At 46.0% G+C, this 24,471-nt stretch overlaps 1 protein-coding gene across 4 annotated transcripts in view; it reads right to left on the bottom strand.

Moving 5' to 3' along the window:
• The window catches only part of LOC120956523 (optomotor-blind protein), a 125,399-nt gene that overhangs the window by 86,388 nt on the left and 14,540 nt on the right, over positions 1-24,471 (bottom strand). For all 4 annotated transcript variants that reach the window (XM_049608315.1, XM_049608314.1, XM_049608317.1 and 1 more), the window contains exons 3-4: positions 1,023-1,136; positions 180-333 (exon numbers count right to left, since the gene is read on the bottom strand). In XM_049608315.1, the coding sequence (XP_049464272.1) occupies positions 180-333; positions 1,023-1,136 (268 nt within the window). The remainder of the gene's footprint in view (positions 1-179; positions 334-1,022; positions 1,137-24,471) is intronic.

Here is a 24,471-nt window from a genome sequence, read left to right as displayed (position 1 = left end):
TGGATCGGTAAAGTTTTTTGTAGCTGGACTTCAATGTTTTTTCCCTTTTTGATTCGGCAGCGAGCAAAACGATTACTATATTTGATGGTCGTTGGAATCAAGACATTAATTTCCCCACGGACAAAGAATGCACACCAACACACAAAAAAGTGAGTTAAAAATGGCTCAAGAGTACTTACAAATCCGTGCTTATCACTAATGTTGTTGGTAAGCTTCAGCTTGTGAAACGAGACCACCTTCTGCATCCACTGTTCGCCGGTCGAGGGCGAATCCGGATGGATGTACATGCGCTTGGGCATCTCCGGGTCGGCCTTGCCCGCCACCATCCACCGGCTGAGAGAAAAATGTGAGAGAGGAAAAGAAATGTTATTAGTATAGATTTCAATAGTATATTTCCAACATCAGATCCTTTACATTTAGAGGACTTAAAGCAAATGATCAATATTATTCTCATTAATTTGACTATAAAAAACAAGAACAAAACACCACTTTTCTGGAAGGAAACTCTGAAAGCCATCAAAATTACAAAACTCCATTCATGTCTCGTTAAAAGTGCAAGAATTTTGACCCAATTGATGGACCTGCTTGATGGATTTGGCGTTGGACTATGAGCAGAAGTATGGGAGATGTACTATCATCTTCAGGATTTCGATCTAGCAGAGGGCGTTGCGATTGAATGATTCCTACAAATGACTTTGTTGAAAAGAGTCCACATGGTAATGAATATTCTTTGATTTAAAATCCAAATGATCTTCTAACACATAGATATCATCGTAGACGTATGCTAACATCATATGCTGTAGTCCCAAGCGAAACTGATGTTTATTCCCAGAAAACCTATATCATACATAAAATAAGCTATGTCATTCATCAGAAGTCAATTCAATGATCGATTATTGGATAAAATCAAAGGAAACGGCACAGTGACTAAGAAATTGAGCATCCTGGTAGATAGTTTCAAATTCTTCCTGAAAAAAAATCCGCTTTCCGCGCCACTCAAAACATGCGCGAAGAAATCTTACCTGTTGTGAAACTTATACCGGTAGTCGTCCGCCGCCACAATGTCGAGCAGCAGGATGTACTTGGCTTTTGCGTCCAGCCCGGACACGCGAAACTTCATTTGCGGGAACATTTGCCTGTAAAAAAAATGAGAGCACCATATGATACAGTCGTTAGTCGATTGCGTGCTGAAAGCTGTGTTGAAAAATGTTCAAAAATGTATAAAACCCATCATCATCATCATCATCCTCGGTCCTAACCAGCCGTCAAAAATTAAGCAATAACTCCTTAACGCATCGCTCGCATCAACGCAATGCTCGTAAAAGTTGCATGCTCAAATATCTGATTTTCTGAGTCCAAAATAACCGTTTTTATCACCGCACTCTTCATCTCAACTCCACGGTGGTGAAATTGAATATCTTTCCATTTCTTTCACTCAAGATCGCTTTACTGAAACCGTTCCAAAACCGCGCGCGTGTATGTCAACACAGATTTGGCAAAACCTCCTCTGCTTCATCATCCGCTGACACACATCCGTGAAAAGTCCGACAATCCGTCAAACGGAATTTATCGCTCTAAGTCATCGGTGAACGGTGCGCAAACGAACGCGTTCCTAGCTTCGGTGGTAATTTACACCCATTCTCACCACAAGATGGCGTACAGGGAGGAACATTTGCTGTCGCATTAAGCACAAGCCGTCCAGAAATAGCGAACGGGCATGTAACTCCGTAACTCCGTTGTGTACGGTGTACACTTTCAAGGTGTCTATTGAATTTATTTTCCTACCGGTGGAAGGTAGGCCTAGTCTATTTGCCATCCGCCATCCGGGTTTGGCTTGGGATCGTAAAAATCATCCATTCGGAGCTTAAATTTAAACACACACACACAATCCCACTCTAGGCGAGCGGCGCTGAGCTGTCAAAATTCGGACCAAGGGAGCTGTTTTCCGCTTCGGAGGCGGTGGTGAGGGCGATTCGGGATGGGTCCATCAACACCAGACACCGGCGTGGCGCGAGTGTACTCACTCGAGAGCGCATGAGTGTTACGCCCTGGTGAACAACTCACACGCCAACCAAACGCCGTTCCAACAACACCTTCGAGAGGATGGCGTGTTATCGTTTTCATCTTCCAAGAGGCACGCTGTGCGGAACTGGAGGTGTGTAGGGTCAAGATGGTTGTTTTAGTACACCCTCCAAAACTTATCTCCCGAAAGGCTGCAGGGAGTGTGTCGGTGAGATTACTAACCCAGGAATTATTAGGAAACCTCTTGCCTTTTTGTGTGTATTTTTAGCAACCTTCCCCCCGGTTTGCTGTAAGTGTATGGCGGTGCATATTTTAATTAACGCTTCTCCCTCCGAGCACACAAACTCCCGCAGCGCCAACCGACCGAGAATTATTAGGTTAGTTTTAAGTGTGTTCAAAAATGGCTGACCGGTGTGATGATCGCTTGCGGTGATTCGGGCGTGCATGGAAAGGTTACAACGCCCTTAAAAACTTCCCTTCTCGACGAGGCTCTAGGAATAGATCTAAGCACAGCGAACAAGCAGCAACAAAAAATCCCCCATTTCCGAGGAAGTTGTCGGGCGGGCTCCATAACCCGTAGTCGGACCCGGTCCCACACCTATCGCATCGGAAATCATCTTCCGGTCAGTGCCACCCTGGTGTGTGTGTGTGTGTGCCCGCTGAGTGATTTTATAGGTGTGGAAAACGCCAGACTTTTCATGATAATTATCAGCCGTGGTACAGCCGTGTTGCCGGTGTTGCGACCCGGGACCCAGGGCGGCATACGAATGTGTACATTATTACGGTCGTAAATTATTTCGGGCCCCCCTCCATGAAAAGCTTCCACCAAGGAGGCTCCCATGCCAACCATTGGATGTATCAGTGGTTTTTGGTTGTTTGTTTAATGAGCAACAAACTGGGTGGTGGTGCGTGCGTGCTGGTGGTGGGTCGGACACTCTGCCCACCCGGCCACACTTTTAGTCGGATGCTTTTCTTCCGGGGTCATTTGACCACCTACAGGAAGCTAAAGGGTGGATGGGAGGAACGGCGGTAGCGCAGGGCCCGAAAATTGAATCTAGTTTAGAGGGCCAACCGATGTGGTCGGACGCTTTCCGAAGCTTCCCCGGCCGCGGGATGGATGGATTTTCTCATCCATCCATTTTGATTTTTTGTGTTTTGTCTTAATTAAATTTTCTCGCTATGATGGAGGACTGTTTGCTGTATTTTTTTCTCTCTTTTGTTTCTTTATTTTGGGGTGTAGTCTCACAAAACGATGTTACGATCGAGTGGAGGCATTTCGAGCATTTCGGTTATTTCACCCGCAACGCAGACGCTGAGGATTAAACGCAAAGTGTCTAGCGACCCGCTAGAGCATAGTTAGCTGGTAGCTGGTGTGACGATCAACATGCGCTTTTAATAAGTTCCAAGTTTTCATTTTGCTTATCCGCGCCAGAGGTGCGCGAGATAAACCCCCCTTGCAATGTTTGGCGATGTAGCTCTGGCGCGGGATAAATCAATCTCTTCCCTGCCGCATGTTCATCATTTTTCACGCCAACACGTTCAGCTCAGGCACTCAGGTGCTGCGTGAGCCAGCCATGCGACAAGAAGAAAGATACCAGGAAACATATTTTCGGGGGTGTTTCCACAAAAAAAAACCACACAAAAGAATTGTACATTTTTTCGAAAGCATGATGGAACGCGTGTTTTACTTTCGTGTTTCCGTGTAGCGACGGCACTGGGCGGGAAGGCACTAGAGTTATTGTTTTTAATTTATATTTCCACCACTACCGGAAAGGTTTGCGGTGGGCTGTTGTTGTATGAAGCTTTGCCATATTCTTTGCTCAAGCCGAAGCTCATACACGCTCACCAGAATTCCTCGTGCACACTTGCACAAAACACAATTATTTGGTGATTTTATTAATACTTCCACGCCCGTGAAACGTCTAATTATCATTTCCAGCTCGCCTGCCGCTTGCCTACAAATAGCCCCGATTAGCTTGCATTAGCGCCCACCGCTGATGGTGCTGCTGCTGCTGCTAAATGTGTGTGTGCAGAAAGGAGGGAATAATAATTTTGCTCAATTTTACACCAAGCAGCAGCAGCCGCAACAGGCAACAAAATGGCCTACACCAAAACCCGTCTTACAGCCTTACTTTACGTTTACAATCACTTTACTTTTACGCCAACCAAAAAAAAAAGAAAAGGTTGAATAAATAAACGTGCAAAGATTCTTAATTTTCTGGTAACACTACGCAGCAATTCCAGCTGCATAACAATTAACACACCCAATTATTAGTGCACGCGTCGTTGCACCGTTTGCAAACCGTTTCCACCGTACGCTGGTCACACTAATGGTAGGCCCGGTTGAATTCTTCCAGCGAAGTAACATGCGGTGAACTGATTTCCACAGATAGGTATTTACAATTTCGAGTTTAAGTTGTAGTTTTACAGTGCAAGATATTCGAATAGATTTAATCTCACTAAAGAGTGGATTTTAATTTTAATTGCTTGGCCTTGCAATATTTGTATGCCTTATCATTGACTATTATTCTATCAAGAAGGTCTGTTAGAAGGAAATAGCAGGCAATTTTTAAAATGTTTTAAAAATAGAAGAAAAGTTCCCTTCAACACCAACATTTTCTTGAAGCTTCTATGTTCATGAAAAAAGTAGAAATCAATGCTCAGGAATTAAGCATTTTGCAATGTTGCGTCCAAGTTTGTCTAACGAGTTTACTAAGAACCTTACTAATGGTAATAGAAATGTACTAATATTAAAAAATATCACAAAATGAAGTACTTTTTTCTTTTAAATCAGATTCAAGGAAAAAACTGAAAACACAAGTTCAATATTTCTGAAAAACAGGCTCAAGCCTTTCAACATTTAATTCCAAAAGCAGTTAATTTCAATGTTGGAGTCTGAGAGAGGCTCTAGCAACCAAAAATGTACGGTAAATGTTCAAAGAAATCAAGAAACAATGATGCACTGAATGTAATTCCCCGCACTGTTCGATCATTGCCATCTAGTTTCAAGTGTGATGGAACCTATATTTCATCGAGCTGCGATCGCACACGGCTAAGGCATCGCGCACACCACACTGTTAGCACAAAAATTAAAAACAAATCTGTCCCTTTTATAACCAGATTAACACCACGGCATAGTCGCCAGCACGCCACCAACGATGATGGCCCAATCTCGCTCCCCCTCCCCGAGCCCGGAACCTCCCCACCCCGGGTTCATCGAGAGTGTCAAACGAGCGAGTGTTCCGGACTCCCGGTAGCGCAAGCATGACCGGAAGGTGATGCTCGGGGCCATCAAAACAGCTTCTCGTTTTTTCTGTGTGTTTAAGTATGTTTTTTTTTTATTGTGTGGTGTGTGTTAGCAGTGATGATTGTGTGGCGCGATATGACTTAATCACTAGCTCGCGTGATAAACCCATGAGCGCGATGATGCGTTGAAATGCGATTTCCTCGTTGGTCCAAACCCAAAACCTCCCTAATTCATTTCCAATGACAAACGCTGGCAGTAGTTGGAAGCATTGGGAGCAGCGGTGGATGTTCCCTCGGGGGAGCGGGTGTATACATTTCTATCACGATCGCATCGTGCGCCAATCTGGGCTGGTGTAACATGCACACGAACCGGATCGTTAACTGTGTAACTAATCCGGATCGTTAACTGTGTAACTAATCCAGACAACTTCAACCATACAAAACCGCAGCAAACGCCTTACAAAACTGCATCGCGATGATGAATCGTTCTCGGAATTCCAGTGAGTACTTGCCCTTTTCCATGGAAGCCTGATATCGCTAAGACACTTCTTTTTTTGTGCGACACGCATTGCTTGTTGTCACCCTTTTTTTGATTTGTTGTTATGAAGAAAACTCATTTCCAAGAAAACACTAAACGAACTGTCACAACAAGTGTGATGAGTGTGTCGAAGAAGGAAAAGTGTGACCGTACAAAAAATGCTTGATATTTAAAAAAACACTCATACACCAACTATCTGCTTAAATTAAAATTAATGTGAGACGTTGACAACTGCGTTAACTAGAAACGAACAAACATCCAACAAAAAAAGCAGCAAGTCTACTACAGCGCGGTCGATTGTCACCACCAACCAGCGGAAGCCCGATAATCTGGCCAACTTGGCGGATGCATCAACCACCACCGAGGCGGACAGGCGGACGGTAAATCAGTGTTAATGAGATGATGATAGCCCGAATCCGAACATGCGACAACAAGTGCACGCGTGCGGTTGATAAACTGCATCGGTGGGTGACGGGATGCAGCGAGCACCACCATCACCATCACCACCACCACCGCAACAGCAAAAAGTGCAGTGCACCAGCGGGTGACACAGCTCAACTGTGACCGCGTGCGGTTCGCGCATTGCGCTGCTGCGACGCGATTTGTGTGCGACGCGAACCAAGCTTTAATTAGAGCGCAAAGTGACAAACATCGTCAGAAAAAAATGCGCTCACTCACACACGAAGCCTGGATCAATATGGGAGCGCTCGTTGCCTTCATCGGACGTAGCGTGCCGTGCGACAGCGACAGGCTGTCTATTTAGCGCACTGCGAAACGCGCTGCTAATCTGCGCTCGCCCATTGCGCCGCTAATCTGACCCCCACAAAACTGTCCGCGAGGTCAGCGCGACCTCAGCCGACTGGCGGGTCAGTGCGGAAACTACGGCACAATCTCATCGCAGACCATTCGGTACAAGAGCGCTCGATGTCCCTGGTGACAGGCAGCACCGACATACGACACTGATAACGAATGCGCACACAACACATAATCTGGGAATGCTGTGAGTCAGCAGAAAAAAAAACACCGGAGAAGAGATGCTCGAAGGTCTCCGAACACCGAACGCAAGAGGGTACGGAGGCAATCAACACTTTGGGAACGGGAGGTTTGTCAACATGGCACCATTGGAGGAGCAGCTTTCACGGTCCATTTGATACAGCTTCCGCTAGGTTCCGATTGCGATAGTCTTCGGAGGGACGTCGATTGCAGTTGGCTGGTGTTCGATAAGATTAAAAACCGCTCGCAGAGGCCATTGAGCTGGCCCCAACAGTAGCCGACAGGCGTTTTTTTCCAATCGGCGGTGTCTATGATGCGAGTTTTCGCATTGAAGGGGATCATTTTTCACTTTGATCGTCTGCAGTGCTGCTTTTTTTTAATACAGAACAAATATAACAAAAAGATCATTACCTCGTCAGGAGGACACAACGTCACTCTAATGAACCCACACAAGACCAGCGCTTTAATCGATAGGACTGTTTTGCTGGAAAGCGTATCAGAAGCAGCAGTGTCGAGAACATGCAGCAAAAGCTGTAAGCCTTTGCATAAAGAAAAAGCGCACAGCCCAACCGAAGATCATGCAGTCCAATGTTTACTGCCACCCAGCGGATCTTCCGGACCCATTACCCGGGCCCAGCAGCAGCAGCAGCAGCAGTGAGTGCAAAACAAAAAAACGAATGAAAAACACAACACACTACTCTCGGGGCCCTAACAGGGAAACTTGGGGAAGAAAATCGTGACATGAATACTTCATAATTTGTAATGTTTGCTTAACCCTCTCGTGGAGCCCTCGTGGAACGGTCCGAGCATCGCCGGTGGTTTCTCGTTTACGACCCTCTGGAGGGAAAATTATAACTGGCTGGCCAATATGATCATGATTTTCGTCTGCCCTCTCTCTCTCTCTCTTTCTTTCTTCATCTCTGATCACACCTCGCACGCTTGCAAAAATGCGAGCCTGCGGAGTCTCCCGAGCCAACAGATCACCTTCCAAATTAGCCACTGCTGCTGCCAGTATCCCGGGCAAACGCGAAACAAGCCCGCGGGGGCTTTTTCGGATGGGACCTGCAACGCCGTGGAGTACACGATAATGGGGCCCCGTCATCGAGGAGCCACTTCGGTGGAGGTAATGTTTATTTTTTAACGTTCTCTTGCTGTTTTTCTCTCATGTTTTTCTCCGTCTCCTCCGGGGAGGACTCTCTTACTGTCGTCGGGGTGAAGAGTGGAGAAGGTGTTTTCTTTCCACGGGGAGGGGGGAGGGTTGGGAGATGGGGGGCAAGTTGTAGATTTAGCGCCACACCATCCTTGCTGGTACGGACGTACGTGATCTTGGTAGGCGCCAGTGTAAAACGGTCATCCAGAACGTCTCTATAGCTGAAATGATCGTGGCCAGCTGCACCTTGGACGAGGGCTGTGGGGGATGGTGGAGCCGAAATCTTCACCAACGACGACGCGAAGATGATGACGTTGGTGATGATGCCCGGGTCGCGATGATAATGATGTATTTAAATAAAACAATTTGAATTATTTCAACCGAGCGAGACCGAAAGAGAGCGACTGGTTGGTTCGGTACTGGACCTGGGGGTGGATTCTTGGGCATCGTGAGAAAGAAGGAAAGAAGCTGACCGTGCGGACGGGCGACGACGAGGGTGGCAAGTGGATGAGAAATCACTCAATCTCGATCAGTAAGGCGCCAGCCCAACGGCCACGCTCCGGACGAACGAACCCTTCACGTCGTCACGAACTCGCTCGTCCGGAAGACCGCTGCGACGGTGGTGTTGGCTTACCTTCGTGTGGGCTGTCTTAATGTTGGACTGTTGATGCACCTTGTGAGGCTTGAGAAAGGCTAGAGCTCAATCGATCTTTGCCTGGGTGATCTTTTGCCTGCCTGTTGTAAGAGTGAATGAATTGCTGGTGAAGTGAAACGGTTCGTTTTTGATGGTTGAAACCCGGGTTTTGTCTTTGGCGCGAGTGAGAAGAGAAGTATTGTACGTACTAATTTGTTCTTGCAGGATCACCCCGAAAGGTGAGCATCATTGAACAACATATTAAGACATTTACGGTATCTAAACCTCACCGACTAATGCAACATTAACCCCTTTCAGCTTGGGACCTTTGCTGCTAATATGAATAGAATAGGCTAGCCCGCTAACGGTACACAACCCAACATTCCATAACCAAACGCACAGACAGCGAGGACAACAAGGGCGCCAATGATGATGATGTGGAAATTCATCACCTTGTGCCCGCAACAGCTCGTTAAGAAAGTAAACAAGCAACGACCGAGAGTTTAGGGTTACAAACAAAAGGCAGGCCAAAATCAATTTGAAACGATCTCGGTCTCTTCCGAAACCTCCCCTTTCGACCCCCGGGTCCAGAACACCACCAACACCGAGGACCATCCTAATCGAGCATGGTACGGCAAAACGGGAACACACTCCTCGCTTGCACACACACACACACACAGGAACTGGCTCAGGATTCCACAGCCCGTCATTATCACCATCTGCCCCGAGGGTCCCCGATTCTGGGCCCCGAAAACGACACACCGGACAACACCAACAAGCTAAAGTGTTCGAACATGAGGCAGAGCAACAAAAAAACACCAACCAACTCCACGAGGTCCCTACTATACTCGACTCGTACTATTGAACGAGGAAAGCACCAGGGCATGATAGTGATCGGGCTTGCGTTTTGCACTGGCCATGTGATTAACGCGCCACAACGCCCTCTGTCAGCAGCAGTGACTCCACTGCGACGGTATCTTCCGGTTTTTGGGAAATAGGAGTGTACAAGAAAGAGAGAGAAAGAGAACGAGCGAACGCCATGATTAACGGGCCACCCTTTTTTTTTGCTGGCGTCGCGATTCCGAGACCACCGAATCATAATTCGTGATACTTCTACTGCCTGCTTGTAGAGGCCTCGTAGGCGCTTGAGGCTCTCCTGCACAAAAGAGGGGTACGCGACGCAAGCGTTGTGGTAGGTTCACGCCCCAAAACGAGTGGGGCGATGATGAACACCACCATCGATGACCATTCGCCGTTTGGTTATTTGCTTTGCTTCGCTACGCTTTCTTCACCCCCCCCCCCCCCTCCCTGCCCATTGGCATCCTCTGTGCTCTGTGGTGGCTCTTCAATGGTCCTGCGTGGCGTGGTGCATTGGGAGAACGAAGTTTTTGTTTGGTTTTCCGTTCGCTTGCAGGAGGCCCTACCTTTAACCGTGTGCAGAGGTCCTTTCGCTAATCATACTGATGATGGTGGGGGGTATTGGGGTGCTTCGGGAAGAGCTTCCAGCTTGTTTGGGTTATTGTTATTGGCAGTAATGCTGATATAGTTATTATAGGTTATGAATATTCATGCTACAGCGTCTGGTAGCGCGTCTTGTAGATGCGCTTTTGCTCCGTTTGCTTTCGTATCCCAACACATTCTTTTAATTCCTTTCGGCGTAGTGCGATTTTTTTGTTGTTGCGTTTTTGTTTCTTGTGTGGCAATTGTTTTAATATCCTTCTTGATTGTACTTGTGTTACGTTCGCTTTTTTTTCTTTTCCTTTAAATATTACTTGAAATTCGTGTTCTACACGTTTGCATAGTTCGGTAGATCCTCCCGTTGTTTGGTGCTTCATTGCGCAAAAACCAAACAAAAGTCAAATACTAAGGGAATGGAACAGAGCCGGACGCACCTTGTTACAATTGTACGTCTGGACGTGCTGGATCGATGGATCTTGGCTTCTTCGCTTTAGCGATTTCGTCCACGGAATGCAGCACAGCGTCACACAGCGCGTCAGGATTTCTCCGTCCGCTGATTCCTGGTTGCTTCGGGCGATTAATTGAGATGCAAATACGTGACGCTCAGCGGAGGTAGGTATGTGGTTGATTGCTATCACGGCACTCCTTGTTTAAGTGGTGTTAATTTTGTCGTCTGTTTGTTTACCTCCAGGAGGTACTAATTATGGGGGCCAAAAGACGCCATTTTCGTGGATGGAAATTCCTTCCCCGTTCGCTGATCGAGAACTTGTATCACTTTTGGTTACAATTTCTGTACGCTGTTTAGAGTACAGTTTACAACACACAAGAAGTTGGCTGTTTCGTCGGTCTGATTTCTGACAGCTTCGTGTGTTCGTGTCCTTCATTCGTCCAGCGTCCCACATTTGATTGAATAATTTCACGGCAAAGCACAAGCAGCACTGCAATTACCATGCGATCCGGCAGGAGATCGGCACATCGTTGACGTGCGTCATTTAAATAAATTAACCAGCAACCCGGCCGAACGGCGCGCGATCCAGTTGACGTGCCCCGTTCGTGTACGTTCGACACCCCGCGAGAACACCCTGTTTTGGAGCTGCCGTGGCTGCTCACATGCAACGCCACCAGAACGTGCGTCGTCGCTTCAGCTGTTGTTTGTCACGGCTACAGTACCGTGCAGAAATTAATTCATAATTTACGATGGGCTGCTTCGCTCCCCTAACCCCCCCCCCCCTCCACCTTCATGATCGTTCCCTTCGCTGGCAGTGTCCAGTGATCTGGTCTACCAAACTTCTGCCCCTTGCGAGCAATTGATTGATTTACTGATTGGTCCCAACTTGTCCAGGCAAAGCGCTTCGGGGGCAACGGTGATGTTGTCTGGCGCTCCTTTTCCCACCCAACCGTGTGTGTGTGTGTGTGTGTGTGTGTGTGTGTGTGAGTGTAAGGTGAACGAGAGATTTGAGGAGCGCTCAGAAAGCATTCCCCGAAGGTCCCGAAGAGGTTGGAATCTGGGTGTCTGAAATTTGTGTGAGGGATTTCTGGAAGGAGTTCCGGAGCGTTCAGCAAGAGCACTGGCAATTTTATAGGGTCAGACGAGTTGGCGAGTGAGACGCAGCGACGGGGAGATAATAATTTGTGTGCTGACATGCAAAGAAGTGGACGCGGACGGACGGACCAAGATTTATGGCACTGACATTTTCCTCGATGCACTAATTATTTGGCGTCAATCGTCTGAATCGTTCTCATTCTCAAGGGAAGTTAGTTGCTCGCGAAGGTTATTGGAGGAAGTTTACCTTTCAGACAATCAGGATAGTATGAAATATTGAACTCTCTCTATAGAAAATTCAAGTACTAAAGATCATCATGCAAAGAAAGCCAAACATGTCGGTGGAAATCTACCTATTTAATGATACAGTTATAGACCGTAAAGACTTGTAGATCTCTCTTTGTGGCTAAAGAGCTCCCTGGTCGTTGGTTCGTGAAGCATAAAGTAAAGCCAGCTAGCCAAACCGTTCAGCACGTACAAGCTGTAATTATATTGTAATCTCAGCACAAATTAAACAAGACGCTAATGATGTATGCCCGCAACCGTTTTAGCTCGTTCACACGTGTGTCTAAGACCAGTTCGTTTGCTGTCTCACATTAGACAGTCACGATCGTGTACCTTCTAAGGATTAGTCAAAATCAATTAAGCTCACTAAGAAACTCTAATTTGAACTATTTCTTTTGACAGAGAGAGAGAGAAAAAACAGCTTTCCCATTATAAACCGTACGTAAAAGAGTCCAGTCTTAGTGGGCTTTTGGGGGGACAACGACAAATTAAAACCGATGCAGTAGAAATACATAAATCATGCTGTCATTAAAGCTGCATAACAGTTCGGCCTTATCCTCTGGTTAAATACACGGTACGGAGAAGGTAATATAAAAACGAACACACGCACACACACACACACAATCAACCAATCAATTTATGATCAAAATGCTAATGTTTCAATCAATCCGCAACGAAAGCCAGCGTGGAAGCGTAATGAGAGGTACGTCCAGAACGCTGCGTGTGTCACCCGTACTGCGTTCGCCAACCGGCTATCCACTATCAGCTGGTACAATTTGTACCGCGCTGCCGTCCTGCTGCCGCTGCTACGAGCTTCACTCCTCCAAGGCCACCAGCGAGAATGAACGAAGCAGTAACAACAAAAAAACGGAACATGTAATAAACATAAGGCAGGCATAAGGAGGGGGCTCGATCATTTCGTTCAGTAGGAAAAGTAACATTGGGTGAGGAAATAAAACACAAGATAACAAGCTGTGAGTGATAAAGGCAATAATATAAAAAGAAAGACAATGCCTAGAAAACGGAACCAAACCAAACACACAAAGTGGAGAAAGGAACACGAAAACCGAACGGAAACGGAGCCTTCAGAGGAAAAAAAAAACCCGCTGGCGCACTGTGCGCCGATGACAGGTGCAAAACTGGGAAGGTGCTGCCGGAGGTCTTCCTCGTCGTCGGAAGAACTTCAAAACACCCCAAGAACTTCACCGAGCGCAACAACGTAGCAATGGGAAGGCAGCATTATGCTGCACGTATCCTTGACATCATAAAACCCTTCCCCAGCCCCTGGGTCGTCCCGCTCGCTCGAACGGATTACGAACGTTCTCCTCTTGCCTTTCTATGCTTTGGTGAATAATTTCTTAAACAAATAACATAATTTGAGTATTATAAATTATCGTTGATAGTTTTAGAGCTCTTGCTTTGCTGCTGCCAGCTTCCCGCCCCGTCTGTTTTGTTTCGGTAATTCTCCCAGTTCCCTTTTCGACCGGCCGAGTTCTGCCTACCGCGCACGTTTCCTCATGTGTTTTTTTTTTTCTTGCCCTCGCCACGGAACCAAACCATTTCGACCCCCCGATGTTCGCTTCCGATCCGCACAGATGTGTATGTGTGTGTGTGCTCGTGTGTTTGGCGCCAAACCAGTTTTCATTGCCCCGGTTTTTACTTTATTTTTCGACTCAAGTCCTCCCCGTCCCCGAGCGTGCGTAGAACAAAAAAAAATCCGATTGCCGATTTATCATTCCCTCATCATCGAGGGGCTCATCATTATCGAATAAAAATGTAAAAGAAAAATAACCAAAAAAAAAATTACACGCACGCACGCACACACGCAACATTGGTGCCCAAACATCCTTTCGCTGTCTGTTTCTTTTTTGGATTTTGTGTTATTCTTCTGGTTTTCCTTTCAGTTTCTTCCATCCCATTCCAGCTGACCCACATCAAAATGTGACCCTCGGTTTGCGGCTCGTTGGATAATATTAATAATTTATTTAGCTGTAATTTATCACAATTTGTTAAAAAAGTTCTCGATCATACCCGCGTCTCCGATCAGCCCGAGACAAATGGTAGCTGTAGTTTGGAGACTCATTACACAAGTGAGCTGAGATTTGTAAATTGAAATTATTTTTTAATAAAAATCTGTTTTGCTCTTTTAGGTGAAAAACAACTTATAAACAAGGATTTTTATAAAAAATTAAGCAATGCATCATTCGAGCATAATTGGAACAACGATCATACGATCACTGTCATTCGATCATGAGGCCTCCCAGTGTCAGGTGGCGAATTGAGGTCCGGGTAGGTCAATTTCTGTCCTGCGGTCTGTGCGATGCACCCATTACTACACCCCGAAATGGCAACCGAGCCACAGCCAGCCGGTGAGGCCAACTTGGCCAACCCAAGACTGCACCAGGCTCAATTATCCTGTCGTGAGCGTCCGCATCGACGTGAGGAAATTTGATCAATTATAATTAAAACCCGAGCGCGAACATACCCTTCGCAGGACGCTTTTGCGCGCACATCTTGCACTTGCTTCGCGACTTAAGAATTATTTAAAATTTCACCGCTTCATTCTACAGCCTCGAAGAAGTGGCCTCCGAACGGCAGCGAAGAAGTTAATTAGTTTCACCGCATCGTCGCTTCACAGTGTGCGCTTGTTGTCTTTCCTCTCTCTCTCTCTCTTTGCTTTGTTTCTCAATTAAAACATAATCTTTCACGTTTTGCGCTTCATTAATATTTATCCAAATTTAATTGTCCGAGCCGAGCCGTTCGAGGCCGTTATCTGAAATGCAAAACGCGTACACCCGGGGCCCCGGTGTGTTCTGTCGCAACTGCCTGTCCGACTCGCGTATGCGTTCGATCTGTTTTCGCTGCCCATGCCCTTTTATGCATTCGTAATAAGCGGACGCGATCGCAGGAGGAAGACAGACAACTGGCAAAGGAAGGTGCAGCAAGCACCAAGCACCTTTCATCGAATCAAAACCAATACCAATGTTTTAGTTGAATTTTCGTTGCATGTTTCGTCGTTCCTGTGGGGTCAAGTGGAGTGGTATAATTATTTAACATTTGACAACAACAAACAAAAAAAACGCAAACAAACCGATAAGATCGAGCTCACTCAATCGATGACAAATGTAATTAATTGCTAAATTAAGACGCATACACAAAATACCATGTTATCAGCATTCAAGTTGAATATTAATGTTATAGCTGGAAACGCATATTGATTGTATTAAAATATATAGGAATGAATAATGCAGCTTCCACCAAAGAAAAAGGCAGTACTTATTGTAACAACAAACCATCGCTCTCATCGTGCAATTAATCATTTATCTAATGAGCACAGTATAACCAGCTTCGGCAGCACCACAAATCAGTGCAAATAAAGAGCGTAGCCTCGGCGAACCTGCCGTTTCCTTTCAATCAACTCTAGCATGATTATTATCGCGCCCGCGTTACCTCCATCGCCGGTTGCTGGGGACTTTTTCATCTATGCGTTCGCCATATCTAGCGTCACGAAAGAAAAACGGTACATAAAAACATTCCCCGGGCCGGAACGAGTTATTCACTTATGCTCGACACCTCTACGGATAGACTACTATCACACACAAACACCTCTATCAGGAAAACCGGCAGGCAGCAGAGGAGCTTGTGCCCGCCGGGAGTGTATGCTTTCGAGCGAGGATAAGACAACAGAAATCACGAAACACGCACACAGACGGAAGCTGGATTAAATTATGCACTAGGCGCATCCAACCATTGACAGGTGCTATGACGCCTTTAGTCGTTGGTGTAGTGATGGGTAAAGTTGATAAAAGTCTAAAGTTGACACCACTCCGGAAGGTAGGTCCACCCAGAATTATCTGGAGACGTTTGGAATCGTCTGGAGCCTTTCAGAATCTCCAGGAGTCGTCCGGAGTCGAAGTCATCCGAAGTCCTCTGAAGTCATCTGAAGTCATCTGGAGTCATCTGAAGTCATCTGGAGTCATCCGAAATCATCTAGAGTCTTCCGAAGTCATCCAGAGTCGTCCAGAGTCATAAAGAATCAAAGTTGTCCGGGGTCGTCCGGAGACGTCCAAAATCGGCCGGAGTTGTCCAGAGTTATCAAGAATCGAATTTGTTCAAAGTCTGAGGTGTCCGGAGTTATCTGAAGTCATCTAGAGTCATCCGGAATCGTCCAGAGTCGGCCAAAGTCGTCTACAGTCGGGGTTGTCCGGAGTCGGCCAGAGCAATGTTTTTGTGGTCAGACTTTTCATCTCTGTCTCTGACTGCTTCTGGCTCCAGTTGACTCACAACGCTGTTTTTTTTTATAAAAATCCAGTTTAAGAAGTGCACTCCAACTCTGGACGACTCCAACTCCGGTCGGGTTTAGTGGTTCCGATTTTGCCAGAGTCAGATTCGAACGAACAATCTGAGTCGTAGGTGCACTCCAGAGATCACACCACTACTTTGCTCCCCTCAATCCAAGAGCTCAATAGAATAAAAGTCCACTGACGGCAAGCGGTCAGTCAGCTAGCGGACGGTCTAAGCAAAATAAGCATAATTTTCACCCATCCAAGGTGTGTGCGAGTGTGTGTTTTGTGATAATTTATTTATGGCAAGTGGCAAAAAGGAAAAAAGACGCCCGAAGGCTCGCTAACCGTTCGGTTCAGTTTAATAAAGTGTTGATAAATTGTAAAATTACATACAGCAAACCGTGTGCCTGTGCTTGTATGCCACCTGGCAGCGGGCTGAACATTGTGATTTGGTGTCGTTTGTGGTAAGGTGTGTACACACCGGTTACACAAAAGGGAAGGAGAGAGAAAAAAAGTATAACATAAATAACCATTCGCAAAGGAACCTCCGCCAGCATACAAAGGCCCGGGACGGGATGGGACGGGGGTGTATGCCAACGCAGCACACAAGAATGGTATGTAATTGGCAACCGTGTCAACCTGGTGTGTGAGTGTGTATGCGCGCACGGTGACATAAAATGCCAACGCTCGCCACACGCTCGCTCACTCGTTCGCTCGTTGGCGTTATGATGGTCAACATCATCATCATCATCACCACCATCGAGGCGAACGAATCGAGCGTTATGATAGTTTGAGCGACACGGACAGCGGACATGACGACCATAGGGGAGGGTGGTTTGCTCAGACGCGATGCCCAAAGGCAGCGATTGAATCCAAAATGAACCCGACACGGAGGGCACCAGATTTGCACCTGATCATAGGCCAGAGGGATGAAAGCGCTTGAGCGAGGGAAGTTGGAGCGCACACCAAGAGCGGGAAGGGTGGCTTTTGGCATTGACTTGCCCGTGTGTATGTGTGTGTCTTTGAATGGTGACGGCGGGAGGGTCCATTTATGGGCGCAAAAGACCGACCCCGAAGCGTTACTTATAGGAGACGGAGCAGCAAGACGGTTGGGTTGTATGTTTTTTGCACGATTTTTTTTATCAACATGGTTGTGTTTGTTTTTTTCTTCACTCCTCTCAATATACATGTCTCCTTTCTTAAAGCAGCGGTCTTTCAATTCACGTTAATGTCTCTAATGCTATCAAAGGCTGTTATTTCTTTCCATTCAAAAGATGGATACTGCTTTTGCATCAAGTAAATGGACTCCGATACTAAATGAACTTGTAATGCGCTTCCCACACCACGGAGTTATCTTGCATTTCCCTTCTATCTCTATCACACCCTCCTGGGAGCAATAATCGCTAATGGTTAAGCGGTACGTAGCGTTAAGGGTTTTGTAGCTCTCGCGCCAGGCGAAAGTCACTCTGCCACTCTATATCGATAATTACCGAACCAGATAAACCGTTTGGTTCGAGGAAAATGAAACGAGATCCGCTGAACTGAATGGTAGGAACTGGGTGTGAAAGCATAATCTGTTAATCGCGTCCAGTGGGAATTGCAAGATGAGATGAAGTCTCAGCGTTATGCAATGATGGAGTCGACGGATTTCGGTGGGAAAATGTTCCAATTTTCCAAATGCCACTTCATCGTGAGATATTGATAACAATGCTGGTGTGATAAGCTGCTTTTTTTAAATTTCACTGGCTTATTCTATTGAAACTTCGACTCAATTTCTATTGAAGAAATGAACTCACCATTAAAAATGAACCTGGATCTCGAAATATCTCTTTTTTGAAAGAACAAATTGCACTTGATAAACAAAGAAAAATTTATATTTAAATAAAGCTGAATGCAGCTTTTTAAAACATTTGACATTAAAATAAGCATAGCATGTCAATCTAAAACTAAACATCTAAAATTAATCAATCTGTGAAAAATCTGAATTCACGATTGAACATAAAATATCATTTTCGCAATAATCCTTTTTCCCAACCGCTTTCTGTTTATCTTATCTGGAATACCACTACATGAACTATACACCCTTAAAGTCCACTTACCATCCAGTTGCGCCCCATATCTCTTTCATACACTTCAATCCAAGCAATTGCGATCCGCATTTCAGCTCTAATTAAACGTCTCCGGTGAAGAAATATGGCAACCACACGCGAAGGAATGGAAACAGCCATCCGTCCCGTCCATCTCATAGTCAACAGTCTCACCTGTTTGCCAATCGGTTGAAATAATCTTTCGCTCCCAGCTAACTCACCTACCGACCGCACTAAGTCAATAATAAAATATGAAAATGTACCACACGCCTCACCATCAAAGGAGGAGATGACCGAGCGACGGATACGCGCGAGACTAGACAGATTTCAACCCTCTAAAACCCATCACATTCTGTCACCGGTTTGCAGTGCAGCGCGAAAATGCAACCGGTGCACACACACACACGCACATTGCACCCAGCTTGGCTTCTAATCCACCGACTATAAATATAAATTAATTGCCAGCCGGCTGCGCGGGGTTTTCAGGGGGGGGGGGGGGGGGATGGTGGCGGAGCTGCCCATTAAAATGAATCGTGCGGCGCTATGCGAACCTGCCTGTGCAAAAACCCCATGATTCCCGCGCGCGAGATAAATCTCGGGACGGACATAAAAACGACCCAGGGATCGGCAGCGGCCAGATCGGGCAACCGTTTAGGAATCTGATTAAGTGCAGCCAGTCAAATAAAATACGTGGCAAAAGTTATGATTTCCTGCCGGTTGCGGATGTGGGACGCGCAGCAGCGTGTTTGCGTGAGTGTCTGTGTGAGTGTTTTATTTCTGCTGCGTTGCTGCCAGCTGGTTGCGGCAATTGATTTTTGATCCTAGCTCAAGTACCTCGCAAATGTCAAACACGATTTGTTGAGTAATCGATAATGGCGGTAGAGGCATTGCCTGGTAATGTCAATTTTATTGCAATCTGTTGCAGTGACGAGAAGAAAATTAAGGACATTGAGAAATAGTGAGGAACAAGTATCTGACTTTATTTTAAAACAGATATAAGCAACCAATTCGCTAAATTATCATCCAAAAATACGACAACATTGATTTATAATAAAAGAGAAAAATAGCAAAGCATTTGGAGGCACATTTACATTAAAATCCCGTTCTACACTCCTTGATGATGGTCCGTCTCGATACTGAAGTTGTCAAAACGAACTGCCTAATAACTGTTCTTAAATGGAGACCTGAGTTCAATTCTCGATGGTGATCATTCACTTGACAGCTCTCCTTTATATGCAAAAAGATTTAATGGCTTAACAAAATCTTTATTTACTGACGACAGGATCATCTGTTGCCTGCATAGAGAGTTGCCTGCTCAAACTCTTCCTCTTCTCACATCATTGCCTATGCAGCTTATTTGACCTACTGGAAATGTAAATCCTCTCACAAACTCATCTTCAGCAAAAGGATGTCCTGACGATGAGAAAACGGAACTGATCAACTCAATTCTCCAATCTCAGTATGATCAGAGCTCCTCAAACCAAAAGAGTGTGGGTGATAAATGGTGGGCACAGGCGAGAACCTCTCAAAACAAGAAAACCATCCCCAACCAGTAACGGATACCAGGATTCGCCGGAACAACTGCAACAACAAACTCACTAAATTACCAATCCTCAAACCCACCTTGGGAAGCTTGCTCGACAGCAGCAGCAGCAGCTCGGAGAGCAGCACAACAGCGTAAGGTGATAACTAGGCGAAAAACGTGCACGAGAAAGTCCGTGAGCCCTCGATCACCACCAACCCCGGACGAAGGCGCGAGGTGCAAGGGACGACGACGACAGTCGACTGCTGTAATAACAGCGCTGGTGGCGCTGGCTCGCTGGTGGAAAGATATATTTTTGAAATATAAACAAAACACCATGAAACGTGTAATTATGATCTCAACAGTCAGGCACCCAATATTAATAACGATAATGGAGGGTTTTGTGCGTTCGTCCGTTCGTTCATTCGTTCGTTCCTGCCTTGTTGCTTGTTCGCTTCGATCCGTTCCCTGGGTTGTGTTCATTCCGCTCGATCTTTCTGTCTCTCCTTCTCTTGCTATACCTCACACAAGGTATCGAAGGTCTTCAAGGCTGCTTTCAAGCTGCTCCCTCGTTTGCAGGATCGTTTCAGGAGAAAAAAAAACAACAAGGATCGTTCAACTTCTCTTGGGAGAGAAGCTCAACGACAGCAAGGGGGTAGAGTAGCAAAAAAAGCCCCAAAACACAACCAAATCGATCGTGCCCACCGTTGCTTTCCACGTCGCTGCTTTGGTTTTGGGTTGTTCAAAAAGTGCCCATAGGTACGAGCCATTTCGGTATGACTGTCGGGTCTTTCGGGCGTTCCGTTTGGGTGGCTTTCTGCCACAGCGCCTTAAATCATAACAAATTGATGAGCCACAGCACAGTGCACAGTGAAACCATGCATCCCCGCTTCCGTTACAGATTCTAAATCGACAACAAAATTTCGACACAACTCCAAACACGGACTCCACAGTGCCTCCTTTTTTTTCTTGGTGTGCTCTCTTCATTCCACTATCTTGCGGTTACGATGCTCCGGGGTCTACCCCGGTCCAAAACTTACGCTCCACCTAAACCGTACGGCCGCGAGCTTAACATGCCAATTTGGTGGTGCTAATAAGATGGAATGAGATTGTGCCAATAAATTTTGTTTGCTCTGCTCATATGGAGCCACACCACTTTTAGGGGTTTGGGGTGCATCATTTTGGGCATCTTTTTACGTTTTTTTTTTTTGGTTTTGTTAGTAGAAGGTAAAAAGGTAAAACAATATAAGGCATTGTTTAATTTGCTGTCGACAAGGTGGCATTTAAATACGATCGATCGGGGCTCTGATCAAACTTCACGCGGGGGACAACTCAATCAGTGCCGGGACTCAAGCTCGTTTAGAAACTGGTTGAAGTTGTTGAGGAGCTTTTTCGGTGACGGTTCTGGTATTGTTTTAAGGTTACGATCGTGATATGCGTGCGTTAAGAGCTTATTAGTGCATTGATTCTGAAACAGCGTTTTTCATAAAAACAATGGCAATGGGGTGATGAACTCGAGCATGATACGATCACGACAGCAAAGCGATGAGTGTACTTATACTTTCTCACGGGAAATTGGAATGGCTCGGTCCAAAACGGCGAGTTGCAGCGAGTTATACTATGACATGCTCCGGAAATGAAGATAAACATTGGAGTTTTGATTTATATTGTTGATTTAGAATTTGATTTTGAATCCTCAGGATAATTTAGAATGAACTCCCGGAACTGCTCTATCAATTGTTACATATGCTGGACGAAACATCCACGGGGTCTTTAAACTTATGGGGTCCCTGGCGGCCGCCCAGTAAGTCTTCCATTATAACCGTCATTGTCATCCCGTTTGACTGCAAGAAAACCAAGTGGAAATCTCAAATCCCATCATAGTTTTGTAGGTCACGAGTACATTTTCGGTAGGAACTGGAAATTACCAAAACATGCCTATGACCTTCGAAAAGGTGTGCAAACTACTCTAGAAGGCGTTGAAATATGCTCTAAAGCCTCACCAAGATCTCTCAGAACAATCAACGGGAAAGCATTTCGGAGAACTCGGCAATGTTTTTATTCTATTCGCTAAGGTTACATGTTTACACCGCCACATAGCTGACGCATGTGGTTCACCCGATATCCCGATCGTGTTCCGTCCGGTTCGTGTGTGTGTGTATATGCGTAAGAAAAAAAGGGGAAACGCCACCGGGCGCTCGCTTGTTCCGACACTTCCCGAAACAAGGGGCCCAGCGCCTTACAACAATGTAACCGTATCATTTGACGCCTCACCTCGTAGGAAGGGTAGAATGGAGCAGCAGCAGCAGCAGCAGCAGCAGTATAAAAGGGCTACAATTATCGCATACTTACGCATCGGGGCCCTCCGCGTGACCTCGGCACACCAGGCAAAACGCCTGTCCAGCCCTAATGAGTAGCTCACACACAGACAGACAGACAGACATCCACAGACGGGCCTCACACACTGTGCGCTCGAAGCAAGTTTGCAAAACGCGGTGTGCAAATATGCGTGTACCACAAACCAGCCAAAACTACACAGCCGTGACACTAGAATGTAGAGAACATGCACAAATCGAAGCAACAAAAACAGACACATGTGAATATATGTACACGTCATACACAAAAAACACACACACACACACACACACACACACACACACACAAAACATGCCCCCAATCATGCCGGGTGTGGTCGGGGGTTATGTGCCGTTTCGTTTTTTTGTTTGTGCTCGGGAAAAAGGAAGCTAATATGAAAAATGATATGCTTATTATTGGGACACGTTTGCCGCCGGTCGCCGCCGTTTTACAGTTTGGCGATGCGAAAAAGGGGGGAAGGATGATGCCCGGCTGGCCAGGCGGTTGTTTTTTTTTTTTTTTTTTGGCAGCCGCACACTCTTTTCTCTATGCTGCTCACAAGCTTCGATGCTGGGTTGTGTGTGCTGCTCCTCCGGATGGCGCGTTGTGTGCGTGTTTTACCTTTTTTTTTTCGCTCGCACGTTTGAGACTGGTTCAATGCATTGTCTTTTCGCCGACCTGCCCGACCTGCAGTTCTGAAATAAAGCATTGAAAAACGCACACACATACGAACAGAGATACTCAAACATAGAAAACCGACCGGCTCCAAAGCCGCAGCAATAGTTGTCAATCTACCGGGGTTCAAGACATCGGTTGTCCTTTAGATGTCTCTCGGCATTGAATCAAACCTACCCTCCCCTTTCCCCCTTCATGGAAAAATCCCCGACGTCATACGGCCCTATGTGTTCAAGGGGGCTTTTCTTCCCATCTGTGGTGAACAACTTTACATCAGAATCAGGAGCAGCAACAACAACAACAACAAAACACACCAACGCTAGTGTGTGCAAAATCTGCATCCCCGGCATTCGCCTGCACACAGGAGCAGGTGAAGCCGCCGGGATCCGGGGGCCTCGAATTTTCGTTCGCCTTTACCTTACCGATATCCTGGCGCTCTTTTATTACCAGCTCGTTTGTGTATATGTATTTGTGTTCTTTTTACTCAATTCAAACCGCAAGAAGGTGGAAAGGACGCGGTACGTAGGTTGTGCTGTGCGTCTTTATTTTACCGATTTCCCGCCTGACAGCTGCTTAATTTTTATGCCGTTTGTCAGCGGCGGTACTGCCGGCGGGGGCACTCGGCCCGGCACACCGACACGTTGAACGAAAACAAAAAGAAAAAAAAGCAGCCCACAAATCGCATGTAGGAGTAACGTTTCGTGGCCCCCGAGGTCCCGGTAACTTTATATATATTTGTATATTGTTCATTTTTATGCTCTAACAGCACCATCAACACGAGTTGATGGGTATGAGGTTCATAAAGTAGTACGCCTGTAAGTGTACGTCGAAGGGCAATGTAGTGGCACACTCGGGGTATCGAAAAACCAAACCTCATCCAGCGAAGAGACGAGACGGATACTTCCGGAAGTATCCAACCAGCAAAGCGACTTCATTTGCGTACCGATGCGTACGCTGTGCCGTGTTGGGCAGCTGGCGGCTCCTTATACGCAGGCAAGTCTAAGCTTCCGCATTTGTCGTAGCACGCAATCGCTTCAACCAACGTGTGCGATTCAATAGGAGAATGCTTAGCATATGGTGTAGGTGTGGAACTTCTTGACATTTTAGATGAGGTTTGAAGTTGGAACCAATTCTAATGAAGAGGGAACAATAGTTGTTCAATATACTTAATCTACAAAGCCAAACATTCATTAGCTAAACATGAGACAGCAAGTGGTCTAAGATATTACTCTTATTTATGTAAATCATTGATCTTAATCAAGTGTTTCTTGTTATTCTTTGCTTTTTTTAAGATTTACTCGTCAGAAGTTAAGGATTTACATGAAGAAGTTAAGGATTTACATGAAGAAGTTAGTGATATGCATATTGAGTCACAGCTGTGTGGTTTGTGTGATAACACTTCCCAGCGTATGAGTTGAATTAAATCATGAGTTAACTAACTATCCACTATGGCTAGAAACTCTCTCACAATGATATATAAAAATCGTGAGCTAAATTACGCTTCGGAGCGAAAAGTGACAATTAGCGATTGAACACTCTGGGCTGACTTGGAACTCACTCACGTGGCATTGAATATCTCTTGGACGAGCGATTTAACTCCATGAACATCGATTTAACTCACTCAATCTGAGTTTAGTTGATCCTAAGCTGAAGAACTCTTTCAAGAATTGAGTTTCG

The sequence above is a fragment of the Anopheles coluzzii genome, chromosome 3 (genome assembly GCF_943734685.1).
Source record: "Anopheles coluzzii chromosome 3, AcolN3, whole genome shotgun sequence".
Classification (NCBI taxonomy): domain Eukaryota; kingdom Metazoa; phylum Arthropoda; class Insecta; order Diptera; family Culicidae; genus Anopheles; species Anopheles coluzzii.
The sequence above is the reverse complement of the archived record's forward strand: the minus strand, read 5'-3'. Positions and strand labels throughout refer to the sequence as shown.